This window comes from Lynx rufus, unplaced genomic scaffold (assembly GCF_022079265.1).
Source record: "Lynx rufus isolate CCGP_SWC_20201006 ecotype Redwood Valley unplaced genomic scaffold, mLynRuf1.p SCAF_12, whole genome shotgun sequence".
Lineage (NCBI taxonomy): Eukaryota > Metazoa > Chordata > Mammalia > Carnivora > Felidae > Lynx > Lynx rufus.
Genome location: NW_025814826.1, coordinates 53,454,047 through 53,474,622, shown reverse-complemented (window position 1 = coordinate 53,474,622; position 20,576 = coordinate 53,454,047). Strand labels below are relative to the sequence as shown.

Genomic DNA, 20,576 nt, shown 5'->3' with positions numbered 1-20,576 from the left:
TGACTGTGAGACACTGCGTAAATATGTCACCTCCAGGATTCAGTCTGCTAAAAACAGAGCCTGCGTTTTTCGTGCATTCCTCCCTCGCATGTGGATGTCGTGAAGACTAGGAGAGATGATGTACGGGCACGGGGTTACTGTCGTGATGCTTGAAATAAACTTCATGGAATTTGTTCTAAACTTGTAAGTACAATAAATACCCTATTCCTCTCTGCCGTAACACAGCAACTATTCACACCGGAAACGGTATCCTTAGGCACTATTTCCTGAGTGTATTGCCAAAACCACAGATTCTGGAAAAGGAGGACCCAGGTCTGAATCTCACTACGTAACGTATTTTGTGACCTTGAGTCAACTGCTTCCCTTGTGTGAGCCCCACTTCAAGTACCTGTTTCTCTAGGGCATACTTTGAAGACAGTATGAAACACATAAATAAACTACTATAGAATGTCTGGTATGATTCCCACTCTCTGACCTCTGCTTGGTAGACGTGACCAAGCAAGAGACTCACTCTCAGCTGGATGAGGCAGATTCCCCCAGTGTCCTCAGAGTACGGCAATGCAGATCTATGACCTGGGAGATTCAAACAAATTGTTCACTACCCAAGAGTCTTACGACAAATCAAATCTTCAAGAGATAAACGAAACGCTTGAAGGGAGAGAAAAACCAAATAGGCACGTGTCTTAAAGAGTTAGTGTGGTACGCAGGGAAAAGAACACGGGTTTTGATGTCACCCAAACCTGAGTCTGAATTTCAGCATTTATGATCTGGGGGAAGTTATATTACTTTTCTTTGCACATTTTCTAATCTGTAAAATGGGTATAGTTATCTTGTAGAGTTGTGAGAAATAAATGGTAAGGTAGACAAAGTATGCAGGTACCATACCCTATGCACGGGTAGGCACTCAAACAATGCTTCCAGTTATGCATTAACTCAACAAGGAATCATGAAGTGTCATATACATCAAGCTCTTTATGAAGCGTGGCTATCACTTCGACTATTCCTATTTTCCAAAAGGACTAGGGCAAATCTAAGGTGAAAGCAAAGCAGATGGTGTCTTTACTGCTCCACAAAAAGGGCATTTCTCACTGCCAAAGAGCTCCCTGAATAGCTTAGTGCCCTGATTAAAACACCACAACAGAATCAATCTAATTTGAATGAACCTTTTTTCCTCACTTACTCAGTTATTTCTTTGGTACTGAAAATCCTGCCTTAATGTAAAACTTCCTGGAAAGTAACAACTCTATGAAACAGGAGGAGGAAGAGGTCGGCTACACCTGGCCCTAATGCTCTCTTTTTATCCCTGGTGTCTCTTGTCTTCCGGTTCCACTGTTTACTAGCTTTGTAACCCTGCGCATATCACTTACCCTCTCTGAAGCTGCTTCATCATGAAGATGAGAATGGTACCGCTTAGCTTCACTGATGCAAGTAAGAATGTACGGGAAAGAGAAACTACATGGGTGGGAAACACAAAGCAGAAGGGAAGAGAGACACAGAAGGGAGTCAGACAGACACTGACTCAGAGAAGAGGAAGAGGGAGAGAGGCAAACACACAGGAATAAAAAATTTGCATAGGACAGAAACCTCACTCAATGAGCATAAACCCTTAGTCAGGGATGTAATCCAGCCTGAAAAAGTCAGTCTCTGTTGTGAAACCTACGATTTTTAGCATTTCCCACCAATTAATGGTCATCCAGCAAGTAAATGGTAATGGCTTGATCAATATCATCAAGGAAAACATGAAGACCAAGTGAGGGCCACAGAGATGATAAAACTGTCTAAGGAAGAGCCAGCAACTTAAGTTTTCATTAAATGCTTAAATGTTCTAAGCAGTCACACTTAAACTGAGCCATACTTAATTCCTAAGCATGGTGCTACCTGACACTGAAAACTGTGTATTAGCATATACACCATACGTTCGCACCAGTAGGTAAACGGATATGCACACAAAATCATTTATGTTGAATTTTTGAGCAATTTAAAGGATTTTCCAAGACAATATAAATTGCTAACCTTTGCTCATTTTAGATCCCAACCTTCTGAACGCTAGCTGTCTTCTTATTCGCTTCTTTACTGATGAGGTATTATTGAAGAGAAAAGGTGTGTTATCATCACAATGCCTTCACTAGGGTCTGGCCCTCTTTTTCTAGTTGAATAATTCAGTTTTATAAATATTAACCAAACTCTGAGTATGTCAGGAGCAAAAGGAACATAAGGAGGATTAAGCAATTCCTGCCTTGAAGGGTCCTGGGCTCTTGGTTAATGGCAGGCCAGCAATGCACACTGTTTGGATAGGTGGTTATATTCTATCATATGACAAAGAGATTTGTGCGTTGAAGACTATCAGGACTGAGTCAGGCTGGTCAAAACTTTGCCCAGTTGAAAAGCACCCAACATATTTCTAGGCACAGCCAAACATTTTGCCTCTTGGCACCACCTTTGTTCTCGTCTCTTTCCTTTCAGGTTTCAACACTCACACATGGCCTCCCGGCTTTCGAAATTGCTAATCTTCTCTTTAACCCCACTGTTCACCTGCACCTGTTTAAGAGCTCCCAGATCCCGCCCCTCCATCCACAAAAATCTCCATTTGCTTTTCAATAGAACCCACCAGGCTTCTATATACTCCCAAATGATGTGAAATGCACAACCTGGCCTTGACAACAAAACCACCCCCTTCTCTGAAGAAATCATAGTCTACTGTTAATTGGCCAAATTAAAGCTGATGTTGCTCGTCAAGGGCCTAACAGAGCACTGAAAAATGGTAGTATGAGAAGGTAAAACCAATGGTCACAAACCGACAGTTTTGTTTGCACAGTGTTTTAACAACTGGTAATGGAAAAATCATCAGTTGAATTTCTGGGTTTCCCCAGATAACCTCAGGATCTGACCACAGTGGGTCCTCACCTATTATTCCCAGCAACAACAGACAGGCATGCGTGGCAGGTGTCTCCTTCAGATAGGGCATAAGCTCTCAAGTATTTGACGGTTCTCCTGAAGATTCTTGTGACCGTCAAGGACCTGTGCTGTAGGTACCATGTGCCCAGACATCAGGCTGGAGTTCAAGGACTAAAGCAGTAAGCAAAACATCAAAGTCCCCACCCTTGTGGAACTGCACTGTGGTTTTGACAAGATATAGAAGGAAAAGGAAAGCAACCCACTAGGAATAGCGAAGTGAAGGTATTCTAATGTTCCTGAGGAGCTCCCCATTCATGGCAGCCCAGGTAAATCCTTCTGTGACGTGAATGGTCACTCACTATTCTATCAGCTTTGATAACTAAATTAAGTGTGTTAAAGTGAGGGTACAGAGTTGATTAGTGAGTCCATGTAATTACAAGATTCAGTATAAAATGTCCCCATCACTAAAACAATTTCTAAGTTCACTCGTGGATTCCATGATCTCCACACCTTATATCCTACATCCTCTATGTAGGATATACAATTTAGAAATACGTCTAAATTTCTGGTGAAGGTCTTCAGATTAGTAAATGTTCGCCTTTCCTCTAAGCATTTCAATGTACCAATAAAATTACATTTCAGATTAGATTTTTTAATACTAAAGACCACAGATTCAGTCCATTCTACTTTTGATCACAAAGTGAAGACCTTATATTTCAAAGGTTTCTAAATATCAAATTATTGTCTAATGTCCTCAAGTTCTGCCTGGCTGAGCTGCACTACAAATTCTCATGCCTGCTAATTCTATAGCTGGTGAGTGAATAAAGGATGGCAGGAATATTGCTTGATGACTTGAGGAAGTGTCCGTACAGGGGTACTGCACATTCTAACTAAGTTCTCCTGATGCAAAAGTGCAGGAAACCAGGAGTTGGAATAGTGAAGACAGTTTAAGTAAAAACATCAAGGAAGAGAGAAATCGCCTGAACATATTGTTTAGATAAATGAAAATCACTTTACTCAAGAAAGTACAGTCACGTCTTCCCTAAACCAAGTCATATTGCTGGGTTTCACAACTTGGGTTAATTAACAACATGATTCTCGTTTAGGGAAATGGAATCTTTTTTCTTTGGAATTGTTCCCTAACTCAGTTATCATCGCCACTACCAAAGGTAAAAATGATCTCCGATCAATCTTGATTTATATGCCTCCAAGAATTACAACTAAGAAAAATGGGTGGCACCTGCAGGGAGGCCAGGCTACGCATCAAGTGACTCAAACCCAGGTCTTCTAGCTGCGAAGCTCATATTCTTTCCACCATGTTCTACTGGCCCTTTCTCAATATCAATAATAAGTGAAATCTAAAGCAAGCTTTCAGTTTGCCAAGATCCATTATCGCATTAGATCTTGGTAATAATCTTGGGAAGCTGGGACAGATATAGTATCTCTAATATACAACACAATTGGTCCCCAGGTATGGTATTTATAGGAAAATCTGAAGTTTAAAAAAAAAAAAATCCAGGGGCGCCTGGGTGGCGCAGTCGGTTAAGCGTCCGACTTCAGCCAGGTCACGATCTCGCGGTCCGTGGGTTCGAGCCCCGCGTCGGGCTCTGGGCTGATGGCTCGGAGCCTGGAGCCTGTTTCCGATTCTGTGTCTCCCTCTCTCTCTGCCCCTCCCCCGTTCATGCTCTGTCTCTCTCTGTCCCAAAAATAAATAAAAAAAAAAAAAAAAATCCAAACCAAAAACCTACCCTTGTTTCTGACTGTGGTTTAAATGTTTGTTTTGGGAGAGAGAGAGAGAAAGAGTGTTGGGACACTTGAGAGTGTTGGGACAGGTGAGGGACAGAGAGAAAGGAGACAGAATTCTGTACTGATAGTGTACAGGCTGACACGGGACTCGATCACACAGATCATGAGATTATGACCTGAGCTGAAATCAAGAGTCGGACACTTAACCGACGGAGCCACCCAGGTGCCCCTGATTGCAGCTAGACCAGGGGTCTGTAAACTGTCCAAAGAAGTTGTATCCGATGCCTTGTAATATCCTTAAGACATAAATAACTACTAATAAAAGAATTACTGTGTGCAGTGTAAATATGTTACCTTTTGAGTAATCGTATCTTGAAATGAGTATGGCGTACCTGTTATGTTTACATTCTCAGGATGGCAAATACCAGATTTTTGTACTATCTCTACACTTTCCCACCGTAATCCTGGGCCTGAACTCAGCCTCTGAATCTTTCTGAACATACAGCTCCACGTAGCGCCTATCAAATGACTGGCAGTGTTGTATCAGCCATACAAATAAAAGCTGCATTTTCCTAGTGTCACTCTCTCCTATATTGTACAGCAGTGGTTTCTTGCATTTTCTTTGCTTTTGATTTGTTATTATTAGTTCTCACATTATTTCATGTTTTCATATATTGTCTTCTCTGCCTTTTATTTATCTCGGAGCACCGAATGCAATCACTTATATACAGCAGTCCCTCGAAGTGTTTTGAACGCACCTAAGACAAATGTGTGGTATTTATTGGAAAAATCTAAAGCTAAAACAAAACAAAACAAGACAAAAAGAAAACAAACACCCCCGCCCCAAAACTGTCCTTGTTTCTGATTATGGTTTAGACCACAGGTCAGTAAACTTTTTCTGTAAGGTGCCAGATAGCAAACACTAAAAGCTCTGTTTGCCAGACGGTCTCCGATGTAACTACTCAACTCTGCCATCATAGTGTAAAGCACACACGATGTGGAAACGAGTGTGTCTACATTCCAATAACACTTTATTTTGGATGCTAAAACCTGAATTTTATGTAATTTTCACATGTCACAAAATATTATTCTTCTCTTAAATTCTCCCCCAGCAACTTAAATATGTTGGCAAAAAACAAGCATTCTTGGCTTTCAGGACCTAGAGAAACAGGCAGGCTGGACTTGACTCACAGGCTATAGTTTGCTGACCTCTGGCCCAAATTTGTGGTTCTCAAAATGAGAACTTCGGGTGGTCTGCACGATCCTTTCAGCAAGTCGGACTACCGATGTGTGAGGCCAGATTTTCTTTATAGGCTTCAACCCAAACAACGTACCACAGCGGACTGAATGCGGAAGCAAATGCGAGGGTCCAGCTGCCTCCTATTAAAGCCACAAACTGAAGAGATTTGCAAAAATGGAAAACAATTTCACACCTCTCACTCATTTTTCCGTCATGTTTGGAAAATACATGGTTATATTTCATAATCCTCCTTACGGTAACACGTTAGGGACTTATCACTGATTTTTAAAACGGATTAATATTTTTAAGAAGGTCTCAGTTTTGATTTCTAACGTGATAAATGTCAATAGCTACCACCCATGTAATAAACAAATGCTCTCCGGAGGCCCTCGGTAGATTTTTTAAATGTAAAGGGATCTTGAGACCAGACGGTTTGAGAACCAGCTGCCGAGCCACAGCTGGGTTAACTTACTGGCTGCGGGGTGCGGGGAGGTGGCTTGCACGCCACTTCCTCAGACCCCCTGATTTCAATCTCCATCTTGACTTGTCCCCAAAGGGCTTCCTGGCGTTGCTGTGATTGGGTCCCCACTCGGCAAAACTGAATCCCACGCAATTTAGGTTTGTGTAAATAAAGGTGGTGAGAGCGTGGTGGTGATTTTCATGAAAGGACCCTTGAGCTCTGTGCAGACCAATAAAACTGTTTCAGCCTTTACTTTGCCAAACTAGGCAACCTGAAGCAAGACTCTCTCCCTGGCTTGTAGTTTCCAGTCTTTATAAAAAAAGAAAAAAAAATTATTATTATCATTTCTTCCCTTCAGAACATCTCTCAAAACAAATATTCACTGGCTCCTGTATAAAGCCTGGTCCCTCCGACTTGGCTCCGCAAAAACTGTGGGCTCCCGATGCTAATGAGCGTCCTCACAGCAGCATTAAATCTAAAGAAACAGAATCCATCGCCCACGGTGCTACTTTGCCAGCACTAATAATGCACTGAAAATCGCATTTGCAAGTCGTGTGCGCACATCTTAGAGAACACTTGAAGAGGGCATTAATATTTTGCTTGCTCTGTCATTTGAGATTTAAAAACTTCTGAAAAGAGTATTTTAGGAGAAACAAAAAGGGAAAGTTGTCTTAATTCCAGTGTTACATATATAGGGGAACCCGATATAAGGAAGCATTTCTTTCAGTATAAGTCTACTTTGTCTCAAAGTTTAACTGTCTATCCAAATGATGTGAAGTACTGCCGGCCTTGGGAAACCACCCCCTACACCATCCCCTGACCATCTGAGAGAGAATTAAAGAAATAATAACCACGATTCCAACACGTATCATTTTGCTGAACTGCACACTCTTCACTAGAAAGTGCGTCACCGTGAGTGTACGATTCTACAAATCTTTACAGCTATCTCTTAGGGAATAATACTTTTGTAAACAATAACAAAGGAGGAAGAAATTTATATTTTTGGATATTTATCCTTCACTATGTATCATAAGATACCTTTTTAAAAAATCAAGAATTTTTGATCTTGATTATGATCGGGTAATTTGTCATTATTGGCTCCAAGCAGAAAAATGAAATACATGTGGCTACTTTGACCAACACCAAAAACTGAAATTCACTAGCATCTTTAAGATCAGAAAGACACTAGCAAATCATTATATTACCTGTTTGGGGATTATTACCCATTTGGGGGAACCACGCAATTTATATTAGAAGGATTTTGGTAGCTGAAGAAGAAAAAAATAGACTAAAATGTGGAGAAAATGCTTACTGTTTAAATCCACATTAAAGCAAAAGTCTCATCAGGATTGCAAAACATTCCAAATTGTGAAACTTAAGTTACTTGTAAGATAGACAAAAGTAAAGCTGCTTCCTCAGTCATTTTTTGAGATCTCAGCATCAATTTAAAGAAAATGCTTATATTTAAAAGAAAGCTTATTTCAAAATAGGAATCCCTACACTCAGTACAAATAAGGACATGAAGTAAATTTACATGCCCTACCACAGTGCTCCAGCCGTATGCAAATGAAGGTGATGGGAAATTAAAGTTTACAAAAAAGTTATTTGCTTCCCTATCCGATTCTGTAAGGAATAAAAGAGTCATGAGCCGAAAGCAATGACAAACAATGCAAATGCAAAAACGATCAAATTACATAAAGTTGTTAAGTGGATTAAGCGGACAAAGAGGAAAAGAAAAGGACGGATGTACTTCACTGTACAGAAAAGACAGATTTCTGTCAAATACCGTCTACAAAATTTTGGGATAATGAATCACTTCTTTTCCCAATCTCGTTTTTAAATCAAAATTATGTTGGAATCCAAATCGCGATCGCATGGCATTAATGCTACTACGAAGACAGAAGGGATCAAGAAGATTCTGGTCCACAACTGAAAAGAAAAAACTAGTCTGAGAAAACGGTGCTACTACTCCAAAGCAGCAAAACCAGAATCAAACTGGTTATTGTAAAGCGTGGCACAGCAGTTTAAAATTTGAAAAACACCATTGCTATTTTAATAAGACAGTTCCGTTTTAATTTCCCAATTCCTCTCCCCAGCAGTGGGACAATACAGCGTAACCATGTCTGGCTGCTGGGGAATTTTCTTAGCACTTTGTGGAAACTGTTGGCTTTCAGAAATGGACAGGCTGATTTGAACCAAAAGTCAGACAAAATACAGAATTGCAACAACAATAAAAAGCAATTTAGAAAGAGGATCAAGCCAAGCAGATAGGCAGACTTTATAAAATCAGTTTTCTGGGGCGGCGTATCAGGTCAGTTCCTTAAATTCAAAAAGCCAAACCAAAGCAAAGCATGCGGACTTACATTGCTTCTTCAGTTCTTTCAGCTGTTGTTTAAACTGTACAAATTTTGCATTATTTTGAAAGTCTGTGTCACAATTCTTATTCTGTAAAGCCAAAAATTTCTTCTCCACTAATAATTTTAGATCTGGTATCTTCTCTGGACGTTCTTCTTTTACCTGAGGAAGACAAACAACACAATTGCCTTCGTTTAAGGTTAACAATGACACCGTTTTGTGAACATTATTTTTATCTCATTTCATTCAAATAAAAATACAGTGAGGTAGAAAACACAATCCCAACAGAACCAGAGAGCTTGGGACTTGTTCCAGAACAGATGGCCGGTAAACGGTTGGGGAGCCATTCATCCCATCTCCTCATCACTTTCTTAAACCCTCCCTCCAATGCCCGACTAACCTCCTGTCTCCTGACAACTACTAGGGAAAAATCTCACACCAGAGCAACTCTGTGCCCTCCAACGTCAAGGGAACCTGGGCCTCATGGCTTCCTCCTTTTTGTCAGGTCTGCTCAGTCCCCTCTCCTCCTCTTCTCTGGCTCTCTGTCCCAGCAGGAGAGAGAGGCTCCTACTTCACAAAGAAGTTGAGGCTTTAATCTTGAACTGTGCCATCTGCAGCCACAAGGAATAAGTGTCCCCTGTTCTGTTCAAAGCTAAACTGTCAATCTATCTTCTTTTTGTTCCCCCCCAATATTTTACTGTCAAACTTCCAAACATGTGGCCAGGTTGAAAGAACTGTATTTTACCACTCATCTACCTCCTAGATGCCACAACTGACATTTTGCTATGTTCACTTTATCACCATAGCGATCCATCTATCTGTTCTTTCCATCCTTAATCTTGCTTCAAGTTCATTCCTAATTTATCTTCACGTCTGTCAGGCCACACCTTCTTTCCCCCAAAACCTCTGAATTGGCTCCTTACTCCCCAATTTAACAGACAAACTCCTCTAACCCCTGCCCGCTCCGCTCAGGTACTTTCTCTTCGTAGTCTAGCTCCTTGGAAAAACCATCTGTACCCACTGTTTCTAGTTCCTTGACCTCAACCTTTAGCCACTGCCGTCAAGCTGCTGCCCCCGCCCCCCGCTCCCCACCCCCTTCACTGTGACTGCTCTTCTTTAGGCCTTCATATTTGGCTTCCTGATGCCCCTGCACCAAGCAAAATTCACCAAGCTCTCCCTTGCAGCCCAACTCTCCCTTAAGCCCAACATGCCTTAGACTTTTACCATAGCCCCCTTAATATTCGACTGCATTTATTTTTACATGTCTACTTCCCCTAACAAAATGCAGACTCTTTGAAAAATGTGTGATTGGGGCGCCTGGGTGGCGCAGTCGGTTAAGCGTCCGACTTCAGCCAGGTCACGATCTCGCGGTCCGTGAGTTCGAGCCCCGCGTCAGGCTCTGGGCTGATGGCTCGGAGCCTGGAGCCTGTTTCCGATTCTGTGTCTCCCTCTCTCTCTGCCCCTCCCCCGTTCATGCTCTGTCTCTCTCTGTCCCAAAAATAAATAAAAAACGTTGAAAAAAAAAAAATTTAAAAAAAAAAAAAAAAAAGAAAAATGTGTGATTTATCACTGCGTTTGCCAGCACGTGGCATGTAATAGATAGTATTCAATATATGTACTCGACAGATTTCAAACAAATTAATCTTACATGCCCCAAATATACTTCCCCACTAAAACCCACAAATGATCGACTTAACTGACATTAGGAGAGCATACAGGACAATTTCTAAGCTGGAAGACAACTCAGAGGTCATCTAACCTTGATGTCTACCTTCCTCAGTTTCATAAGTAAATAAAATTATATAGAAAGAAGTTAAATGACTTGTTTACTATAATCCAGTTGGTTGGAGGCAATGTTAAGACTGCAAATAGATACAGAAAACTCTTGCTTTTGGTTCCAGTCCATGGAATATATTCATCTCTCTGAATCTGAGTATCAACTAGTGTGAAGTCAAAAGATTACCTGTAATTTATCTGTTTCAATTACCCTTTGTCATGGAAAAAAGAATTATATAATCTTCTTTTGTTTAACTGCTATGCACTTTAATTAGCTAAAATCAAAAAATGAAAATTAACCATGAAACCAAAATGCCTCAATGTAATTTATGGTACAGAGTGTAGAAACTGTTTTCTCATTGCATGGGTGATATTCAACCAGTGCTGGATCCATCATCAAAGAGAGCTGTGAGAAATATGGAGCTTTAATGACACATCTTATACATAATTAAAAATTTTAAATAAGTCCTGTACGGCTAAAGAACCAATAAAGCTCAGTTTGGAAAAGAGAAGGTAGGGAGGCAGTTTAACAATGCCTCATGTCTCAAGAATAGGAGATGTTAGACATGTGACTAGCTATCCTCTACCTCTATAATGGACAGGACAGGATGAAACAAGTTCAAGACTGTAGCATGAAAAGTTCAGAGTAGATACAGAAAATAAATGACAAGTTCTCAGAAAAGAATTATAGTCTTTCTGTCTGGATTTATAAAATAAAATGGACTCACATCCACCTGAGACGTGAATAGTGCTATTATAAGCAGGTATAAAAGACCTTCTCAAGGTCTTTTCTGGGCTGAAATTGTTATTTAATCTGGGGCAATCAGAGCAGAGCTGAGCAGATGATCAGTAAAGGCAAAAGTTCTTTTCCAGTAAAGTCTCTAGCCCGCTCAACATATTTAATGTCCTTAGCCCCATTACCACCCAAGCAGAAGAGCTGGCTGGAAGATGGGGGCGGAGAAGATGGAGAAAGGATAGGCGTTTTGAGACTGACAACATGGCGACCTGAAATAGGACTAGGAAAACCTGAATAAGCCAAATTTCGTGATTCAAAATACTCATTTTCCCCAAGGCCAGAACCTCAACAGAACTGCCGGAAAGCACATAAATTCACTGCAGCAAGTATCTTCTCTGGAAATGTGATGCTGCGGTTGGCACAGCTATGCGTGGTAGAGAGAACTTACTGGGCTCCGGCAATCAAAACGAGAGCCTGGAAAATACCGAACTCCTTATCTGTTTAAATCAATGCAGTGAATGGGGATTAAGGATATTTTTCATGGACTCTTGCTTTGTTTGTATCTTCAAGAGAAATAAGTTGTACAGTCCCAAAATGAGAAGGAAAGAAGCCATTCTTTGGGTAGCTGATCGTAAGTGTAATCTAGTCCGAAAAAGGTAAGGATGGCCCTCTTTCCCCAGGACAAAGCCCAAATACTTCAAAGAAATGTGACATGGCAGGAGATTTTACTGGATCCTTAGTCCATTTCTTTCCCAAAGATCAAGTCCCTTGATGCAGGACTTAAAACCTAAGTGAATTAAAAGACACTGGGTGTATTAGTTTGCTAAGGCTGTCACAACAACATACCACAGACTAGGTGGCTTCTAGGTAGAAATTCTTTTCTCACAGATCTGGAGGTGGGAAGTCTTTGGCTTGCAGATGGCCACCTTCTCCCTGTGTCATCTGTCACATGGTCTTCCTTCTAGCTGTCCGTGTCCAAATCCCCCTTTTTTATAAGGGTACCAGTCATACTGGATCAAAGCCCATGCCAATGACTGCATTTTAACTTAACTCCCTCTTTAAAAACCCATCTCCAAAACTGTCATATTCTAAGGTACTGGGGTTTAGGACTTCAGCATATGAATTCGAGGGGAACGCAATTCAGCACATACACTGGGTTAATAAATTTTTGAAGCAGAATTTTTTTTTAAACACCTCAGAGATTATTAATCTTTATGCCATTATAATTTAAAAACGATAGGAACTACCGAGAGGTAAACTTAACAGATACCATACTTACATAATGGGAATTTGATTCTGCCCTCGGGAGAGAAAAAGTCAGGTTTTTATTCACTCGCTACCCACTTCCCTCTCCAGTATTCAGTGAGTGCCTTCCATGTGCTAAGAACTGTAGCTACACTGGAGAGAAACCAGAAAAGTCGATCAGGAGCACGTGGTGAACAGCTCTGAAAGTGAGACCTAGCCTGATGGCAGCAGGAACGACAATTTTAGGAGGTTTTAGGGAGTAAAGTAAGAATACCATGAGAAACTTTTTTTTAATCACTGCTGTAGTTCAAGCATATAAGATGCACTTCAGACAGGGAGTGGGGAGGAAGTTACTGCTGTAGGTTGACTAATGGCAGAGGGGCTGACAACCGGACCGCATCACGGTGCCATTTTTAAAGCACAATGGCCAAGTCTTTTTGTGAGAGCGGTGACTCCAAGATCTGTAACAGTTAATATGGGCAACCAAGGAAAGGACATTTTCTTGAGGAAAGAAGGGGCAATCCTGAATGTCTGTCTGAGTGGAGAGATCTGGTACACAGCGGGAGAGACATTTTAAATGAGATGGGAACAGAAAGAAAAGAGACGCAAAAGGAACTCTAAAAGAAGCAAAGAAGAAAACCAGGGGTGAGGAATGCCACAGAAGAAAGAAAAGGGAAAGTTTCCTTGACAGAGATGCTCGTCCTTGGGGGAAAATGACGCAAGAGAGCTCAGGTAAGATAAGGTCTAAACAGAGACTGGACTTCATTACAAGGGATTTTGTACCCTGGAGCGGAACGACGTACCCATCTTAGCCTGTGAAGCTTCTCTCAGGCAAGGGCTGTTTGCCTGGGGTCTAGCGCACTTCCTGTTGTATAGTAGGTGCTTGAAAGACGTTGAGGAACAAGTGAACTATGGGGCAGCCAGATGATACTGTCTTGAGAGGAGAAAAGAGATTAAGGGAGTTCTGCGTTAACAGATGAACTAAAGTTCGGCAGTAAAGGGAGAGAGAGATGGGAGTCGATCATGGGACAGATGGGAGAGACTCCTTTATTTGCACGGAGGTTAAGAGTAGCTTGAAATCAAAGTGACATAACGGAGGAAAAAGAACATGTAACCCGGGGTCAGACAGATCTGAAACAACCCTATGTATGGATCTTGGGACAATCCTTCCAGGCCTCAGATTTCTCTTACCTCTGAATTAGGAATCAGGAGCACCGACTTCAGTGCTGTGAGGATTAATTAAATCATGCTTGTGTTTAACTGTGGCACATTGTGGATGTTAAAAAACTTTTGTTCTTTTCCTTTTACCTCTGGCATACAGCCTTGAACATGTTTGTGGGCTAAGGGGGGAGGAGCCAGTGGGGAAACATAAATCACAAGTGCTAAGAGAAAGCAGGTAACAGATTTAAGAAAATCATTCCAGTACAAGGGCAAAAACTAGAGAGGAAGCAACACCAGCTGGGAAAGCAAAACCACAGCCTTTACCAGGTGTCATAAATGCCTACAGGGCTGGTCAAACAAAGATCTGAGGAAACCCCCAATAAAGGACAACAGGAAGTGGTGAGGACCCTGGTAAGCAGACAGTACAAGCCCCAGGTGAGAGGAAGTTGCTACACAGCTCCAGATGTCTGTGGCCCGGTGACAGAGCAAGTCCGAGTTTTTAAAGAAAAATCAGAAATCTAGATTTTTGTGACACATTTTCTAGTTTTCAAAACAATGCATAGTCCAGACAACACATCAGCCTAAAGCCCACGAGTTTGAAACCTCTATTTAATGCAGAGGAGACATTTTAGCCATAAAAATAAAAGTACTTCTGCGATCCACAATATTTACGGATCCAGTGTAACTCCCAGATTTCTACCTGAGGGATGAAATACGATCCTTTCAAGCAGGACAGAGAATAATGGGAAAAATCATGAAGAAGAGAGGGGGAAGTAAAGGATTCCATTTTGATATGCTCACCCAAAGGATTTATGATTAAAAATGTGGGCTCCAGACTTGAGATTAAACGTGACGCTCTGCTACTAACTGAACGACTTTGGAAAAGTTACCAAGTGCATCTAGCCTTAGTTTCCTCACGTCTAAAGAGAAAAGAATCACAGTATTTGCCTCACAGTGTTTTGAGAAAAATAGATGGAAGGAAGCAATGAAGCAGTGAGCTGTCAACCACAGAGAATACTCAATAACACACACTCAATAAATATTCAATAACACTCATTACACATCTATCTTTGGGGTGCCTGGATGTACAGGTCAGCAGCTCAGCAGCCTGACATGGAAACACCACACGGAAGAATCACTGTATAGATTTTAATAGAAACCATGGAAACAAATAGGGTTACCAAGAAGACTGAATAAATAGAAACAAAAAAGGACCAAGGATAAAACTATGAGAATACCACACTTATGGGGCAGCTAAAGGAACCTAAAAAGAAGAAGGACAAGAGCTAAGATGACAAACAAAAGAAAATCCCCCTGAAGTCCAGGAAGGAATTTCAAGATCTGTCAAATGCTACAGAAAAGTCAAGCTACATAACGATTGAGACTTGCCCACTAGACCTGGTGACTTGGTCACTGGAGACTTTAGCAAAAGCAGAGACATGCACAAAGTACAGACTCTGAAATATGCAGACTTTTGTTCAATTGATTGTTTCAAAAAGATGGAGCCAGAACAGGAAAAAACACACAAATACCCAGAAGTTCCACAGGCTCTCCAACTAACTGCTCAGTTTCTGCTCAAGATCACTTGTGAATGTTTAGCTACATTTAACTGGAACCCAACATTCCTGTGACTGTAATATTTCTCTATGTCAGCAAGGAGAAGGCAATCAATGAGCTGTTAACAACCAAGTTAGGTCTCTGGTGACTTTTTCCCTCATGAAGAGGCTGATTGTTTCAGGAAAAGTGATTACGGCAGGAATAAACGGCAGGATTTCATCCTTACCTGTATCATTTCCAACATGCTTTAACATAAAATTTTAAATATTTATAACATACCTCATTTCTTTCAAACAGTATTATATACATATGCAATTACTCTAAGTATGTCATTTTATTGCCCTAGGGCAAAGTCAAGGTTTCCTCCTCCTCCAATTATCATTATTGCCTTATAGCTATCATTTCACTGGGAGGGGAGATCACAGGAGCTAAGGATATTAATGGGCTGAGTCATTCACACACTTTTGAATCATGTGAGAATCTAGTATAAAATCAGTCATTCTTGTAACTAAACCAAGACTCAGATGGATTTACTCTCCAAAACAGCCACTGTTAGATGTTTGGCTCCCAAAATAACACATACCTGATAGTTTACATTTTGGAAATCACATAGCCCTTAGAAGTTTATTATGTGTACACAGTCATGATAAGCAATTTGTTTTGTGTCCTGCTAGGTGCACTAAGTACTCCAAGCTCTAATTCATAGTCCGCTTGATCTAAAGCTACGAGACCTGCTTTCATGCTGGGAATCCAGAGGGAATTGTCTCACTTGGTCCTCAAACATTCATTCAACAAATATTTACTAAATCCCAATTGGGTACCAGGCATTACGCTCAGCACTGAGACATTTATGGAAGTTGGCCCACACTTATGACACATCACCAACCTAACTGGTCATGCACAAGGTAAATTTATATAGGCCAATACTGTCTCCATCTTTATATTAGCAAAAAAAGCTTGGTAAAGTTTTTATTGAAAGGCATGTCCAGGCCAGGAAACATTATGCTTTCACTGGGTATAACCTAATTGCACGTACATATGGAGATACACTATATTTTTCTACAGAGTTTACTATACTGTCTTTGCCCTGTTTGAAAATATATATTTATCATAGACACTAATGATGACCAGCATGGATTACAGCCTTCATCTCATGCCAGTTTCTGTTGTCAATTGCACAATCTGCAGTGAACTCGGTTGGACCCAATTATTTGTAGTTGAGTGAGTTTCCTAGTGCCATTATTCAGTTTGACTTCTGACAAAATGCTTGAGAGAAAATACTTCCTTGTTGAGCATTATGACACATTGAATGGACTCCATGGTTCACCAAGGTGTTGTAATACACCGTTACTGAGCAGCTGCCTACCAGGCATGGGAACATCTTTCCTCCTTCAAGGCTTTCAGAAGAAGTTTCAAAATGGAACTTAAACATGTGTGAGAGAGCTGTTGGTCTCATTCTAATGGATCAGTCCTGCTAGGATAGTTGTCTAACAGATGGCAGCTGAATGAGGCAACTTGCCATGTGTGTGCATCTGTTACTAAACATTTATGCTGTTGAAAATTACTCCAATAAATTTCTCATGGCATCTTTCCCACCATAAGATTATGACCAACGGGAATCACTTATTTATTTACATGGGATGCAGCATTAGATTCCCATATGGGGGGCAGAGGGGAACCACCCTCCTAATTTTGCCTCTCGAGTATTTTTTACTTTTTGCTTTATTTTTTGGGCAGAATTCATGTGAACATGCATTATTTATTTATTCATTTATTCACCCATTCAATAAATATTTACTGAACACCTAACCACACGCAGGCACTGAGCTGGGCACTGGAGATGTGACAGTGAGCAGACTAACCTGCACCCTGCTGTTCTCATGCGGTTTGGGATTTAATGGAGGAAACAAGCATTATTCAAATAGTCAAATACACTATCACCAACTGTGATAAGTGCTGTGAAGGAAACGTATCAGATGCTGGGAGAGCATGTACAACATGAATTTTGAGGACATCGTTTTCATGGGCAATGTTTTTAAGCACCGCGCAATTTAAACACAGGTCATGTGGAGGGGAGGGGAGAGGAGGGGGAGACTCATCTCAGACACTGCCCTGCACAGCACCTTTCACCGGAGGGGTTCAAAGCTTTCCATACACAAGTGTCATGATCCCAGTTTCACAGATGTGAGGAACGGACAGCCACCAGCCGTTAAGCATCTTGCCCAAGGTCATGCTGAGTCAGTGACCAATGGTTTGCATTCATTCAAATCTCCTTTCAATTTAATTTTGCTTTGCCTGTGCCTCCAAGTAACAATTAAGAATGAACTTTTACACCCCATCTTAATTTTATGAAGACATAGTTGATTTCAAGCATATATCCCCAACCTTCAGTGGCCATTTGTCAGCTCTTGTATGAAAGACACTTATTCTGAATTTGAAATTGCCTTTCTCGTCCGCCACGCCTCTGTCATCCACAGAATTACTCAATGCCTTATTTACCTTTATGGTATTTCACTCAGGATTTTGTAGTGAAAAAAGTACAGCAATGGCTTGACGCTAAGGTGATTTTTCTGGTCGTACCAAGTACCCCATGATCCAGAAAGACGATCTTTCAGAATGCTAAAGCATTTACTGGAAATTCAGTTCCCGTGCTACCTGGGAGACAACACCTCATAAGGTCAGAGTAATGTCCCACAGGATGCTTGTAACCAGTGAATAATATGTGACATTCGTTCTCTAATAGCCAGAATATGTGGGCTAGGAAGCAGGGAACAAGTACACATCTTCTCCCCGTCACCATACCTAATGACCAACTTGGAGCCCCCCCACCTCCTATGGCTGCAACTCTAGTTCTGCTGGTTTAACAGTCTCAGTACCCAAGAGAAGAATGATTTCACCAAGGGACTCAACAAAGCCTCCATTGATTTGGAAGCCTAAACTGCAACCTAGCAATTCTGAGCTCCTTGTGACACTGAAAAGACAGACAGACAGATGAGGTTACAGAACTGGTTGGAGCAATGAATCTTGATTTTCAAGGGTAAAGAGGATAGCTGCTCCAGAGTGAGAAAAGAGAGGTGTGTGTCGGGGACCTGAAATAACTTCTGGTTTTGCCATTTCTAATGGTAAAAGATAACGGAAGTCGTAACTAACTCCATACAGGCAGGAACACAGATACCCCAGGAGTGAAAGTTGACGTGTTCTAGTCAGATAAAAACCTACAGTCAGCTGTGAGCTGGCTGCGAACAAAGGGAACATAGAATGGGTAGTGGAGAAAAGCAGTTAATACCAAGAAGTTATGGGTTCAGGACTAATGGTAAAAGCTAAGACAGAAGTGTCCCTTCATATTTCTTCCTTAGTTTGACAAATACTTATTTATATTTTAAACTAATTTCTCCCTTTCCCCTTTTCCTAATATTTTAGAAAATGTAAGTTGGTGGTGAGGTGCCTGGGTGGCTCAGTCAAACATCTGCCTCTTGAGATTGAGCCCCATGTCGAGGGTAGAGCCTGCTTGGGGTTCTCTCTCCCCTCTCTCTGCTCTTCCCCCACTCATGTGTTCATGCGTGCTTTTCTCTCTCTCTCTCTCTCTCTCTCTCTCTCTCTTCAAATAAATAGATAGATAAACATTAAAAAAGAAAAGTTGGTGGCTCACTAGTTATGGAGTACCAGAACACAACAATAACACACACAAAAAATAAGTGTGGCCCAAATATCCTGGACTTGCAAACAGTAACTAATAAGATGTTTGACCGGTCCACCTTTGGGGGAAAGAGAGAGCATGTGAGGAGAGACAGCTGCAGTATGTTAGTAGGGCATATTTTGTTATTGTTCCTGCTGTTTGAAAATTTAAGTCTGGGAGAAAAGTATATACAGAGGTTGAGCAGCTAAGCTCACTGGTCTAGAACCTTTCGAATACTTTTCCTATGTTTGGGGAATGTCCCACCTTATGAGAGATACCTCACTGGGGCCGGAACCCCAAATTTGCTTTCCTGGCCTCCCCTGCAGTAAGAACCCAGATGTCATGATGGCCCTTGGCCTGTGGAACCTCAATTCTTGAGAATGACATGAGGGAGTTGAATAGAAGGTGCCAGCCTAGCCCCTGGAACCAGATTTACCTAGAGACAGAACCTTCCAACCTCAGCTCTGCCTCCCACTAGCCATGTGATCTTGGGCAAGTTACTTAACCACTCAAAAACCCGATTTCTTCATGTACACTCTAATCAAGTCAGAGGCTGTCATGAATATTGAATGAATTAATATGTTTAAGGAATTTGGAGCTCTGAAATCCAAAGACAGTAGCCACTGGCCGCAGGTGGTTATTTAAATCTGAATTAAAATTACACAAAATTTAAAATTTAGTTCCTCAGTCACACTGTCACGTTTCAAATGCCAGTGGCTGGCGGCTACTTTCCTGGACAGCACAGATCCGGAACATTTCTACTTTCTATAGGAAGTTCTACCAGCACACGATGACGTACAGAATACGTCCCAGACAACAATCAGGCAGGGTGGGGTAGGTGCCCTCATCTATGACGGGCAGTCAGGGAAGGCTTCACTGAGAAAATGACATGAACAGAGACCTGAGGCAGAGTAAAAGGAGGTGAGGTGACAAGTAACACGGAGGGAGGGTGGGACAGGTCAAAGAGGCCAGTGTGTGTGGCCTTTCACCCCTCCTCTGAGAGATGGGAAGGCTCGGGCAGGAGTGAGGAGATCTGATTGCCTGTTTAAAGGATCACGCTGGCTGTTGTGATAAGAAACAATTTGGGGGAGGAAGGGCAGAAACAGGCCGCTGTAGTCATCTACGCAAGGGTGACGATGGCCGGATGAGGGTGACGGCAGCAGAAGGAGCCAAGAGGTGGTCACATTCTAAATACATTCTGAAGATAGAAACAACAGAGTTTACTGATGGGCTGAGTACGGGCTGAGAAACAAGGAAGTTGGGACAACTTTGGTTTTACCCTGACTGAATGAAAGAGTCTAGCTGTCATCTTCTGAGGTGGAGAAGTCTGGAGGGACAGCTGATGTGGGAGGAAACACATGAAGAGTTTAGTTTTGGAAGGTTGAATGTGAAACGCCAGCGGGAAGGAAATGAAGTGGAAACAAGAAGACAGCTGCATACGTGAGACACGGTTTTGGAGAGAAGGCGGAGTACAGGTACAAACGCTACAAACAAGGATCAAGTACATGGCGTTACAAGAGCACAGGAGAGAAATCCACTTGACAGACAGAAATCGGGCCCTCCAGGGAGGGCTTCCAAAGCGAGAGAAGAGCACTCCCAGTAGAAGGAATGATGTGTACTGAGGCCAGAGGCATGAGAACATTCTAAGAGCTAGCATAAAAGAATGGTAAAAAAGGAGACTAAGCAGGGGAATATGTCAGGGAAAGACGTCTGTATTCAATCCTGATAG

The 20,576-nt window shown here is 41.6% G+C and overlaps 1 protein-coding gene across 2 annotated transcripts in view; it reads right to left on the bottom strand.

Annotated features, from left to right (window-relative positions):
* Window positions 1-20,576, bottom strand: part of NSMCE2 (NSE2 (MMS21) homolog, SMC5-SMC6 complex SUMO ligase) — a 215,416-nt gene that overhangs the window by 141,149 nt on the left and 53,691 nt on the right. For both annotated transcript variants that reach the window (XM_047074179.1, XM_047074180.1), the window contains one exon: window positions 8,705-8,858. In XM_047074179.1, the coding sequence (XP_046930135.1) occupies window positions 8,705-8,858 (154 nt within the window). The remainder of the gene's footprint in view (window positions 1-8,704; window positions 8,859-20,576) is intronic.